Here is a 14,190-nt window from a genome sequence, read left to right as displayed (position 1 = left end):
CCCTATTTTTTTGCACGAAATTGGACTAATATGTACAGTACCATACTCTATGGCTCGTATCATACTACGTACAGAGACAACTATGCTCCGAGCCATAAGAAAGTTATCAAGACAAAGTGAATCTTTAGGACTAAGCTAAAAGCTTATGGAACTTTGGACAAATACAAGGCTCGCCTTGTGGTGTAAGGGTTTCGGACAGCAAGGTATTGACTATCAAGAGACCTTTGCTCCTACAACGTAGTTGACTTCCTTTCATCTATTGATTGCACTCACCCCTCACCGCACTTGGCCGATTTATCAAATAGACGTCAAAAGTGCCTTTCTAAACGGTTATTTGGAGAAGGAATTCTACGTGGAGCAACCTTCTAGAATTTCTTCTGCTGACCAAAAAGATAAGGTCTTTCACTTGTGAAAAGCTCTCTACAGGCTGAAACAAGCACCGTGGTCTTGGTTTCAACAAATGGATGAGTTTCTTAGAACTCACGTATACCATTCTACCCCTTATGAGCCAAACTTATATGTCCATACTACTTCAAAGAGCGTCAGTTGTATCCTGCTATATGTAGATGATTTACTTATCAACGGCTCTAATTATGCCGCCACAACAGAGATAAAGGCCCTAGCTTTGCTTGACTTTTGAGATAACAAACCTTGATTGGTTGTCTTATTTTTTGGAAATGGAGCTAGTTTAATCTGGGGGTATAGGGAAGCTTCTTTGGTTGATTCATACTAGGTCACTTTCAACTTACTTGATTAGTTTGCTTAGTTAGTATTTCAATGCATCTAGGATGTCACATTGGATTGCTTATTTGCGTATTTTGAGATATTTGTGGTATATCTATTCTTATGGCATAACCCTGTTTAAGTTTGTAGGGGTACACTCACTCTAACTGGGCACGAGATCTTGACACCCAGTGTTACCACGGCAGTTACCTCTTTACCTTGGGCATGGCACTCATCTCTTAGGCTAACCATAAGCAAGAGACAATGGCAACTTCCACAATGGAGGCTAAGTATCAAGCTCTCTTCGATGGTACCAGAGAGAGAAGCCATCTACTTGAGGAGCTTACTGGTGGCACTACACTTTCCATGCGACTCTCCCACCGTTGTCTACTACAACAACAACGATCTCAATGCCCTTGTGGGCAATCCAATCATTATAAGAAGTGGGTCCTTCTAGGACTTAGTGGGCAATTGGACAGTCAACATGCACCCCTTATCCAATGCCCCGGCCTCTTTGGGGTGACCACTTGGACTCCCTTGGTAAGATAACCGTTGCCTCTGTAGTCTTGGTAGACCACTAGGCAGCCACTATGCACCCTTTGTCCGATGCCCTAGTTAATTTGGGATGGGACGCCTTGGCGAAAAAATATATACAAACAAAAACACTCAAAATTCAGGTTGAGCTTGCTTTCTTGCTCAGTTTTTTTGCCTAGGAGGAGGTGTTGAGCTAAAATAAGCATTACATGCTAAAGTAGCTCTTAAATAGCTCCAAAAATACTTAATTGATTAAATAATTGGAGGAGTAAAAAACTACCTTCCCCCTGAGCATCAAGTAATACCTTAGACCCCTACTCTGCTGAACCTAACTGAGCCCAAACTAAAGTCGCGGATCTAACTAAAAGACATCTAGATAAAGCTACAACAACTAAGGATGGTCTACCAAGTCATCCTCCTCCATCCATTTAGTATCAATTGGTGAATAATTCTGAAATTTCACCAAGTATCTCCTAGAAAGTTTACCTTTGACATTTCCTTCCTTATGTATCAAAATCTACTCAGATACTAAAATCTTATCCAGCTCCTCAATCTCAAGCTGAATTTCAATAGACATATCCTCTGACACATCACCATGAAAAGGCCTCAACAAGCTTACATTAAAGACATTGTGTATCCACCAATATGAAGGTAATTTCAACCAATATGCCACATCGTCGATCTTCTTCAACACTTGAAAGAGCCTATAGTATCTCATACTCAACTTCAGATACAATCTTTCTCTCCCTTTTATCTTTTTCAGTCTTACCTTTTCAAAATGTTGCAATACATAATCCCCCTCTATAAACTATAAATCACGTCTATGACGATCAATTGTCCTCTTTTGCTTTTCCTGTGATCTTTGAAGTGCATACTTTATCTTTACATAGACTGTATATCCAAGTTTCCCACAGAACAATCAACCTCAAAGATATTATCCTTAGTTTGCAAGATAGGTGGTACCTTCTTACCACCCTCAACCACCTAAAATGAAGCTTTGCCAGTGAAGCCATGCAATGTGTTATTGTAAGCAAACTCAACCAAAACAAATAGTGTTTCCACATAGATAGAGCATGAATTACAACCGAGAGTTCTTTCTCATAGACCTGCAAATTCTTTTCTGTACCATGGAGGAGAATTCGGCTCTCATAAGCCACAACTTAGCCATCATTTGCTTATGCTCCTACACACATTTGGAACATCATGCTACTGTATTGGCTCTTCCTTTACTGCATCTTGCTGTCTTGAAGCTCTCAAAGATGATTTCCTCTTCTTAGCTTTGTTGCCGTCCTTTAAGGGTTCAAAAAGTGCATAAACTGAGGATCATTTGCCAATTGTATAAACATTTTAGTTCCTGTCCTCGGCTAATCTTTATACTAGTCATCAAATTTCTCTTCCTCTTGACGACTTTGCACTCTTCATCTCGATTTTTGCACTGGTTTTCTTTAGGGCTACTTTGCCAAAAATTGTGGCTTTTCAATTTTAAGGCAAATTTCTTGTTACATTTCTCTTGCTATACCTACTGAGTTTTGTGTTTGTCCAATGCACACAGTAAGAAAAATGGCAAATCAAAATGCCTTGCTTAACGTTCTTTAGGACAATGACAAGTTGCATGGAACCAACTATCCGATGTGGGCATACATGAGGCATCATGTACTTGTTGCGACACAAGTATGTGGATATCTATGCAACACTGAAGTAAAGCCAGCAGACCCTATTGTTCAACCAGTATAAACATACAATACACAAGGTGAATTCATATACATTTACTAGAACAACTTCTACCATCGGCATACAAAGCTTCTTGTTTATAGCAATAAGGAGTGATCTTAGATGCTGATACAAAAATGCCAAAAGACGAACATGGAAAGGACTGCTGCAGTTCAACATTTTCTTGAAGTAAACATTTTCCTAAAACTTTTTGGTGAAGTGTAAAGTGTCCTTGAGCTGTGTTGTTGGGCACCTACTAAGTAATTTATCACCTTGTCTTAAAATCTATAACAAACAAGTTGATTGATGACCTTGTTTTAAAGACCTATAATCATAAAAATAAGTCACTGCATCAATGCAGCTCCTAACTTGGCACAACTTAAGACTACAGGTTTCACCATGATCTTAAGAAACGAGCTCTCTAAGCACAAAGCCACTTACCACCAAGATCTGCATCAGAATAAACAAACCACTTGTTCAGATCATTTTGACTTGCAAAATTGAATAAAGTTAACTCCTGAGGTGGCCCTAAATCCTCAATATTCCACGCTAGTGCTGCAAAAACACATGACCAAAAAAATTGCTGTGATAACTTGCTCATATCAAACTCTACAGAAAATAAGCAGATGAGACAGAACTATTGTAAAGGATAAATCCCTCAGAAAAGTAAGACAAAAGCAGGCTTATAATCTTAAGCTTACCATGAGCTTATATTCATGAACTGACAGTGAAATGATTATGCAGAAGCTTTAGCCCATTGACACAATTCAAATGACCAACAAACAGCCCCACTGATTTTGATCAGGTAGCTAAATCACTCCAGTCATCCAACTTTGCACCTTAATTCTGATTAGTAGGATGGAGAAGTAGAATTGACTCAGGAGAATGAGCAGGGGGCGAATGACACAGATGCATACTCTAAGGACTTTCCCACCTTGCAAGCAGTGGCAAAGATAGGATCCTCTCATGGAATGTATGAGGCTTTGGAGAACAACATTTCATGCAAGGTCGCAGTTGTTGGAGATTTGGTCACCTCCAAAACAGACAAGCAGTTTTGGCAGTTTAGACAGCATTGCAATTTGCCATGTACAAAGCAAGTCAGACAGCGGATGAGCAGTCACCAAGCAGATGGGCAGTGATCTGGGCAGCAGGGAGGATGGGCAGGCAGGTGCTGCAGCAGTCAGGCAATGGGCAGTTTGGGCAGGTGCCCCGTGGCAGCCCGTGCATGTATTTCAGCTGTTGGCCACTTTTTTGCTGCAATCAGCCAGATTTTGACCAGCTTACCTGCTGCATTATTTTATTGAGAGAGATCCAGCTGTTCATACATTCACACTCATTGTACATATTCTGCTTCCTCTATTCAGCATTCATTCTCTCCAATGTTCAGCACTCTGTGTGTGTGTGTGTGTGTGTGTGTGTGTGTGTGTGTGTGTGTGTGTGTTCCCTTTGTTCTTTCAGTCCAGTCATACGCTTCTACATTGCTACACTCTAACATGGTATCAAAACAGTGTATAAGGAGTTGATTGATTGTGGGCACACCTAAAGAGGAAATTTCAGCATGACACCAAGGCTACATTTTCAGCATTCAAGGGTGAGTAAGAGGGCTGTGCATCGATGCAAGGCTAGAGTGAGAGGAGACACGTGCGAAAGGAGATTTATTTGCTAGTTTTCTGCAAGAATAGTTGTCAAAGGAGGAGAAAAGCTACATTTTCAGGCTTTTGCAGTAGAATTGAGTTTTTGATCGCCTTCAGTAGTTGAAGCATGTTCAAGTAACTAGCCTTCCTTCTTAGATAGGGTAGAAATTCCTAATCAAGCACTTAATTACTGCAAGCAATAAATAATCACAAATTGAAATGCACACTTTACCTTAAAATTCTTGGACAATAGACACCCTGTTGGCCCCAAAACTAGTGCCCCTTTTGATATTTCTTTAAATTTATTGACTAATAGATTGGGCACAAGCTGAGGTTCCACAATCTCCTTCGCTGATCCAAAAGCCTCTTGCTATAGATGCAATTAGCACACAAAATGGGCCGATTGCCCCTTGAATTTCACCTAGGACTTTCTCTAATTGGACCCCAATTGGCCAAATGCTGCCCCAAATACACAATGGATAGGCTGGCACCTGAATTCCCTGATAATTCCACAAATTTCAGGTACTGAATTCAGTGTACGGTGCCTTCTATCGATGGCACAAGTACTGAGGTGGCTGCTAAATCCTATTTTTTGAATAAATTTTCCGAGAATGACTAAGATAAGCAAAGATCTTCCGAGAATTGAATGAAGGAGGTGAGAGAATGCCAAAGGGAGAGAAAAATCAAAGATTTCTCACAAAGAAACCCTCCAATCTGCCTGCTACCTGTTTCAACCAGTAAGAAAAGTAGTCACCTGCAACCTGTGACCACAAAATGCTATTGCCAGCTAGCTGATGATATCGTCAGCCCCTAATGGGCCTTCTCTTGATGTGGCCTACCTATTCATGGCTCTAGATGGCTATCACCTTCGGTAATCTGTTGTTCTCTACTCAAAAAATGGACCAGCAGCCTTCTCACTCTCCTCCTCCACCTGAAACTGATATGAATGGCTAAGACCAAGCCCCAAAAACGTTTTTTCAATTTGCATGGGTATTTTTGCCAAGTGGTAGCCTTCACTCAAATGAGCAGCTGAAATTCGAGAAAATGTCAAGGATTTCACATGCTAGCCCATCCCATTTGATTTGGGGCAGCATTTGGCCAGTGTGTGGTCCAATTTGTAGGACTCCTGGGTGAAGATCAAGGGGCAAATTGCCCAAAAAGGCTTGTTGATTAGTTGAAACAACAAGGGGCTTTTGGATCAGCAAAGGAAATCAAGAAACCTCAGTTTTACTCCATCCAATAGCAATACAAATTAAAGAAATACCGCAAGGGGCACCAGTTTTGGTGCCAACAAGGTATCCAATGTCCAAGAATGTTATGGTAAAGTGTGCATTTCAGTTTATGTTCATTTGTTATTGCTGTCATTAAGTGCTTGATCGGGTTTTAGCACCCTCTCCAAGAAGAAAGGCTAGTTTCATGGTTCCATTGCCAAGATACCATCAAATCAGTTCACTTAGTGGGCCCAAGGCACCTGATTGCAAGCCAAAAGCTTTGTACTAGTGCTGAATTTTATGCTCAGTTGAGTATTATAGCAAGATGTCATCGTACAGTGAGATGGAATCAAGCATTGATGATACCTCTCCATATGGATATTCACATGGGGAAGAAGGAAATACAATGCCTAATCTTGAACAAGGCTCACACGATGGACAAGCTGAAAATGTTGTTGTTGGCCTAGATGCGGGACCTTCAAGCCAAAATGAGGCTGATCTTCTTTATCTCAGCCAAGCCTTATGTTAGGTTCATATAACCCTTTTGAGTCGTATGAGCCAAAACCCTCTCCTATGTCTTCTTTAGTTGTACAAGATCCGAATAATTTTCAATATGTCAACTTTAATAAATAAGTCTCTCAAAGTAGATTCCCTTCATCACGTATATGTCTACCATCTGTTTCATTTGAGCAGTAAACCACATTTCTCAGCTTGCTCCCATCCCACCACTATCTTCTTCACATTCTGATCTACTCACATCTTCATTCCAAAATCTTGGATTACATTCCACTTCCGCTCAAACCACACTAGGGGTTCGGACTTCCACCTCACATCCTAACACTTTCTCTTTCTCCATCCCACGATCTACCTACCCTCCATTCACTCCACCTCTCGGTGCATCGTTAGGGAGAATGCCACCCTTTAACACTATACTCTCCACCTACCCCCATTTTACCACATCCTTTCACTCTAGGATAGCTGTGATGGGCATCCCCCTCACTACCCTTGGACACTCGCAAAATCCCACACAATCTTTCAGACGCAAGGATATCCATCCTTTGCTTATGGACTATCATTACACATCCCTTGGGCCAATCCTGCGCAAGGATTTCCATTTTCTGCTACCTGTTGTGATATGGATCTAGAATTCTCGTCTCGCTATTCAATTGCTGGAAGGCGTCGGGCCTCTGTTTACTCGAGATCGCAAGCAGAAAGGAAGCAAACACTCAAAGAACTCAAAACAATTTGAATCACAAAATTTGTTTACCCAAATTTGAATTCATCCGGATACTCAATGCTCGAAACAAATTCTAAACACAATTCACAGTTGTGCTCACACTTCATGATGCTTGCTCCAACTCTTTGACTTCAATGCACATAACATGGTTGTGCACTGCAATCACACGATTATAGTGCTTCAACTTGAAGCAATGAACTAACACATAATAGGCACTCAGATTCAGTACGATCAGAACCAGTGTGTATTGACAAGGTAACATCAACTCTCAAAAGCTACAAGCTTTTTGATTGCAACAACCCTTGAAGCATTCAAATCTATTTTATTTCTCATTAGTGCCATGACAATGATTGAACTTCCATGTCTTTGAAGTTCCTTGACCCAAAATTGAGCTTTCTGATATGTTTCCTGATTTGTAATATCATAAACTACAACTGCAGTTGTTGCTCCTCTATAGTTAAGGGGTGCTCATGATGCATATCTCTCTTGGTTAGCAGTATCCCAAATTTGAGCTTTGATCGTCTTGTTATCCACAGAGATAGTCCTGGTCTAAAATTCTACCTTGATGGTAGCCTTGGAGTCCAGGGTGAACTTGTTTCTTGCAAGACGAATAAGCAACTATGATTTCCCAACTACAGAATCAATGATGAGGATGACTTTGAAAACGTTCTGATTGTAACCACTGTAGCTCGCCATGTTGCTTTTGCCACACTAAGCTGTAGCATGAGATATGATTTTGATCAGTCCTGTGCAATCAAAAGAGTGGTGCCGTGAGTAACTTTCCCATTTAAATATGGAAAACCTGTATGGAATCCCACAGACCTTGCACATGCAGGAGAGTAACCTTCAAGCATTGGCTCAGACTAGATCAAACTAGATCCTCCACATGATTGATGTCCAGCATATATCCCGGTACAGTCATGGACTTCACAAAATGCTTGCTGCTACAGACTTTGTAGATGCAATAATCTTTATAGCCCAATATGTTTGCATAACCATGAGTCAGCTGGCACGTCTGCTTCAAGAGTGTTCCCAATCCCTTCAACTAACTAGTACCCCAGTCAACCATGCTGCCACTAATGCTCGCCAACGTAGAGAAGAAGATGGCTGCCATCTTGTAGATAATGTGGGTAGTAGATGTTGTGCTAAGAATTGCTCTTAGCCACTTAAACAGCCCCAAAACATGCTTATTTTAGGCTTATTTTAGCCAAAACCCTAAAACGGGGAGCCGATCGAGAGAGTTAAGTGGGAGAGGATCTAAAACCCTAATTTTCTATAAATTGGCAGCCAGCCCTCCACTCTTCCCTCAATCTCGTTTTTGCAGGTTTTAGGTGTTATCAGCTCGCTGCCCACACCCTGTTCGCGGAGGACATCTCAGCCCTTGCTATCCATCATTGTTCCCTACAGTTTGGCGCTTGTTTCCAGCCCTCCACACGCTGATTGCTGCTGTTTCTGCCTGGAGACTGATTGCTGATCATCTGCACTGCTGTCGTACAGCCTGCCACATCAGCAAACTGCTGCGTTTGCAAGCCCCAGCTGCCGCCCTGACAGTTTTCTCTCTCCTGCTGCAGTCGCTGCAGTTTTTCTCTCTCCTCCAGGCTGTCCTGCCTACGTTTTTAGTCTTTCTCTCACCTGCTGCCTGCGTTTTTAGTCTTTCTCTCTCATCACTGCTGTCTACATCAAATCCAGCTTCTCACTGCTGCGTTTGCTGGTGTTCAACATCTGGAGGCTGCCTTGCTGCGATTCGGGATCCGTTCGGAGTACGACACACTCTCTTGCTCATTACCCCTACCCTGATCCTTGAGATACAAGAGTTCGAGGTTCAATATTCATTCATTGCATAGTGTCTTTGCTGCATGAGCATCATATTATTAGTAGTCATATCATTTCATTTATTCACTATGTTCATTGTCTCTGAGTTACCCTAACCCTAACCCTAACTATGTTCTTTTATCAGTCTGTGCTTTGTCATACGATTTCTATTTATGCTTCTATGTTAGGGTATTTTCTTTAAATGGTATCAGAGCCTAGTACTCTCTGAGAAACCTAGGCCTTTGATCTGAGAGCTCTTCGCAAGAAGCAATAACAATAGTAGGTTCAAATGACTTCGAATACATCAACACCGATTCTGTCTGCAGGAGAGCATATGCCAAGAACCGAGCGAGAGTGGGCCGATCAGCTTGCTCCATAAAGTTCCGACATGGTGGAAGACACATCTGAGTACATGGAAGAAAAGATAGGCAAGCTGACCTCTGAAGAATATAAATTGATCATAGCCTATCAACGAAAGAAGATTAAGGAGCTCGACCAAAGGATTGCCCTTCAAGAAAAGCTTCTGAATGAAGGTATGCATGATTTTCACTCTTCAGATGTTGCGCGTAAGTCTGATGATGTTGCAGGGCCGTTGAGACCTCCATCAGGGATGGGTCCCCCCCTCTTGAAGAGTAAGATCCGGAGTATTTTTCATTTTTTCAAGCTCTTCTATCCTCTCCGGTGCAAGGTACTTTTGATTCATCTTTTATGCCTTCTTCTTTTACCTCTTCTGTTTTGCAATATACTGGTAGAGATCATGTGGAAGAAAGAGTCCAGTCTGTTAACTACAGAAAAGGTTCTCTTGAGGACCAATTCTTGTATGTTAACACACTTCGAGGGGATTCCCCTCTCTCTTTCTCTTATCAAGCACACCCACATCCATCATCTTTCCCACCATCATCTTGCACCACCTACCCGACACCTCATGGTTCTAGCTCATCTTCTGCCAAGAATGCATTTAATGACAAGACTTGTTTTAACGAGTAAAACTTTACTACTTGGTCGAATTTGATGAGACATGTCCTTGACTCACAAAACCTATGGGATCTTGTGCAAGGGTTGGAACCCCAACCTGATCCCGCATTTATTCCATACGAGGTCGTCCGCTCATGGAAGGCTAAGAATGCCTCTGCTATTGTCAAGCTGATGCAAGGCTTATTGCCTGAGTTTCATTCTCAGCTTCAGCATTTTGACTTAGTGTCAAAGCAATGGGCACACTTGACTAACCGCTATGCGGCTCGGGATAGGACCCATCGTATTAATCTTGACCATGAGCTTCAGCTTTTCAAAATCACTGACCGGGATGACTTGAAAGTCAAGTTGGCTGAGTGAGTACCGGCATCTTCTCGCTGAATTCTCCACTACGGGGACTCCCAAGCCCTCTCACAATCAGGTCACATTGTTCCTCAATAAACTCCGCAAGAAATACTTCAATTTTGTGGAAGGAATAGTTTCAAAGCCTACCATGTCTACATTCTATGAATTTGAGTGTCAGTTGTTGCATTACGCACAGTTGTTCAATCAGTTTCATATGAATTCCTCTTCAGAGGGGACTCTTCTTGCTCATTCTCAGAAAGAGCAACAAGGGAAGGGCAAACCAAACCAAACCTCCACTCAAAATCAAAATCAAACTCAAAAGCTAAATCAATCTAGGGATTCTCAAGGAAACTCCCAGTCACAACTTAAACCAGGGTGGCAAAATGTACCTAAAAAGAATAGGTATTGTCAACATTGTCAAAAGACTGGTCATTTTGACAACGAGTGTCGATCAAAGGCACGAGGCACAGCACCAAAACCTAAGTCTCAGACCCCCACCCCTCAGTTGAGCAACCCCCAGCAAGGGAGGCAAGGTGATGGCAAGGGGTAGTTTAAAGGTCAAACTCACACTGCCACTGCACAGCCATCTCAATCGACAACATTCTCAACTCCAGAGGGCTTGTCTGACTGGTCTGTAGAGGCTCACATCGTCTCTATAGAGACATCCAATGCGAATCTCGTTCACATCTGTAAGTTGCCTCCTGATGAGGTTACTGCAAAGGCCCACTCGTCACAGCCGAGCACTTCAGCTCCAGTTTGGATTGTGGACAGTGGAGCTACACATCACATGATTCCTGTAGAGGACATTTTCCGTACCCGAGCCCTTGCAGCCGGGCGGGTTCTTGTAGGAAACAACTCCTCGGTCAAGATTCAAGCTCAAGGTTGCGTCAGTTTTCCCACTGCCAAGGGTCCCAATCTGGCTTTGCTAGACAATGTATATCATGTCCCTTGGCTTGGGGTAAACTTGTTATCTGTTCAGCAGCTTTGCCGGTTGGGGCGAGCAGTTTTCTTTACAACGACCACAGTCAAGGTCCTTGACTCTCAGACTCGTTTAGTGATTACTCGCGGTGAGGCACAACCTAATGGCCTATACCACATGACTCATTTTCTCACCAAGCCGACTATCAAGGGCTCCGTGTTCCATAGCTTCCAGGCCTTAGCCACATCTCGGGAGCCTAGGCACAATGAGCGTCTTTGGCATTTTCACTTAGGGCATCTTGGTTATGACTCACTTTATGAGTTGTCACACCATGAGCTGGTTGAGGGCTTTCCACGCCTGAAACTAGCTCGAGATATCTGTAAAGCGTGTCAACTCGGGAAGCAGCACCATAACCCATTTCCTCAACAGTCTACACATAGAGCTAAGAAGCCTCTTAGATTAATTCATGTTGATCTTTGCGGGCCAACATCCATTGCCGCTTTGAACGGCGCGTTGTACTTCTTTTTTATAGTGGATGATCGTTCTCAATACATGTGGATGTACTTCCTCATGCATAAGTCTGATGCTTTCGCATATTTTTCTGCTTGGGTGTTGCTGATTCATAACCAGACTGGTCGTTGTGTCGGGTGCATGAGGAGTGATAGTGGTGGTGAGTTTATCTCCCACGAGTTTTCCAAGTTTCTACAGAAGCATGGCATTTCTTGCCAACTCACCTCTACCAACTCCCCCTCTCAGAATGGAATCGTGGAGCGTAGGAATTGCACAGTCATGGAAATGGCACGCTCTATGCTGTTCGCAATAGAGCTTCCTGAGCGCCTTTGGATCGAGGCTGTTAACACTTCGGTGTACATCCTCAACCGGTACCCAATTGCGGCTCTTCCTCAAAAGACCCCATATAAGGCATTTTTTGACTCTCGGCCTGTTATTTCCCATTTCAGAGTCTTCGAGTGTCGTGCGTACATACACACGCCTGATGACAAGATAGGTAAGCTTACCACTTCGGATCAAACACGGCCAATGGCCACACCTCTTGATCCTACTGTCCACTTGTCGAAGGATATCCTAGGACAGCCCTTCAATGCACACACCTATCGTTCTGTTGTAGGAAAACTTCTTTGGTTAATTCACACTAGGCCAGATTTAGCTTACTCGGTTAGCATACTCACTCAGTATTTCACAACACCTAGGATGTCACATTGGATTGCATGTCTTCATGTGTTGCGTTATTTGCGGTATACTTTTTCTTATGACTCAACATATGGTTCTGGTTTATGTTTGCAGGGGTACACTGATTCTGATTGGGCAGGAGATCCTGACACCCGGCGTTCCCATGGCGGCTACCTTTTACCTTGGGCATGACTCCCATTTCTAGGCACTATGGCCTAGAGTTTGTGCCTTCATCAGATAATTTTGCAGATATCTTGACCAAAGCGGTCAACCGGCCGGTTCTTCAGTACCTGCAACCCAAGATCGGCTTGGGTAAACCCTCCCCTACTTCTTCAGCTTGACGGGAAGAGGGTGCTTGCCTCTTGCTTTTCCTTCCAGTTTAAGAGGAGGCGGCTTCTACTCTTGATCGTGACGATCGTGACAGTGATGATGCTTACAGTTTTTAGACATTACATTCACTTATTCTTTTATATTGTATTATGGGCATTTATAACTTCATCCACACTGTCAGGATGACCTGATTGTAAAAGGACACTTGGGCAAGTGAACAATTCTCCTGCGAGGGCACTGTCCCAGTGGCACCGTTGCATAGCATATTGTATGAGCATGACACCTTGCATCTCCCTTTGCATTATCCCATACATTGGCATTCTGTTCATGTAAACATGCATCTGTGTGCATTTATCGCTTTTCGGTCTTTTGGAGTGGTCAACTCTAGGATCCACTATATTCGTAGCATAACACATGGCAGTTCTCCTAACGGCAGTTTCCCTACCCTTGCTTGCTAGCTTGCTTGTTTGCTTGTCTTGCTAAGCCCACCATCCTCTTTTTTTCCTTTCCACATATTCACCACATCATTGGCACATACACACACTTGTTCTCATCCTTAGGCACTTATCCTAGTCAATGCGAGGGATTGGTCTGCTAGTTTTGTGCTTGACTTAGGTTTAAAACTCTCTTTATCTTTTCCTATCTGTCACTTAATCGGCCGCTGCCCCTATTTTACTTATGTATTTTCAAAACATTTCCAAAATAATAATAATAATCCATTGATTCCATCCGCCTTTGTAGAACTTGTTAGGCCCTTGGGCAGCCGCCGAGCACCCTTCGTCCAATGCCCTGGCCTCTCTGGGGTGATCCTTAGGCTCCCTTGGTAAGATAACCATAGCCTCTGTAGTCTTGGTAGGCCACTGGGCAGCCGACGTGCACCCTTTGTCCGATGCCCTGGTTGCTTTGGGATGGGATGTCTTAGGGTAAATCAAAATTTAGACTGGCCTACTTTTCTCGCCCTATTTTGGGCCTGAGAGGGGGTGTTGTGCTAAGAATTGCTCAGCCACTTAAACAATCCCAAAACATACTTATTTTAGGCTTATTTTAGCCAAAATCCTAAAACAGGGAGCCGATCGAGAGAGTTAAGTGGGAGAGGATCTAGAACCCTAATTTTCTATAAATTGGCAGTCAGTCCTCCACTCTTCCCTCAATCTTGTTTTTGCAGGTTTCAGGTGTTATCAACTTGCTGCCCACACCCCGTTCACAAGACATCTCAACCCTTGCTTTCCATCACTGTTCCCTATAGTCTGGCGCCTATTTCCAACCCTCCACACACTAATTGCTGTTATTTCTGCCTCGCAACTGACTGCTGATCATCTACACTGCTATCGTACAGCCTGCCACGTCAGCAAACTGCTGCGTTTGTAGACCCCAGCTGCCGCCCTGACAGTTTTCTCTCTCCTGGTGCAGTCGCTGTAGTTTTTCTCTCCTGCAAGCTGTCTTCCCTGCGTTTTTAGTCTTTCTCTCACCTACTGCCTGTGTTTTTATTCTTTCTCTCTCCTCACTGCTGTTTGCATCAGATCCAGCTTCTCACTGCTGCGTTTGCTGGTGTTCGACATCCGGAGGCTACCTTGT

At 43.1% G+C, this 14,190-nt stretch overlaps 1 protein-coding gene across 2 annotated transcripts in view; it reads right to left on the bottom strand.

The window, feature by feature from the left end:
- The window catches only part of LOC148037016 (putative complex I intermediate-associated protein 30), a 78,688-nt gene that overhangs the window by 25,991 nt on the left and 38,507 nt on the right, over positions 1–14,190 (bottom strand). For both annotated transcript variants that reach the window (XM_087675955.1, XM_087675956.1), the window contains exon 2: positions 3,409–3,522. In XM_087675955.1, coding sequence (XP_087532081.1) covers positions 3,409–3,522 — 114 coding nt within the window. The remainder of the gene's footprint in view (positions 1–3,408; positions 3,523–14,190) is intronic.

The sequence above is a fragment of the Lygodium microphyllum genome, chromosome 4 (genome assembly GCF_053477565.2).
Source record: "Lygodium microphyllum isolate KBCC chromosome 4, Lygodium_microphyllum_v1.1.10, whole genome shotgun sequence".
NCBI lineage: Eukaryota > Viridiplantae > Streptophyta > Polypodiopsida > Schizaeales > Lygodiaceae > Lygodium > Lygodium microphyllum.
The sequence above is the reverse complement of the archived record's forward strand: the minus strand, read 5'-3'. Positions and strand labels throughout refer to the sequence as shown.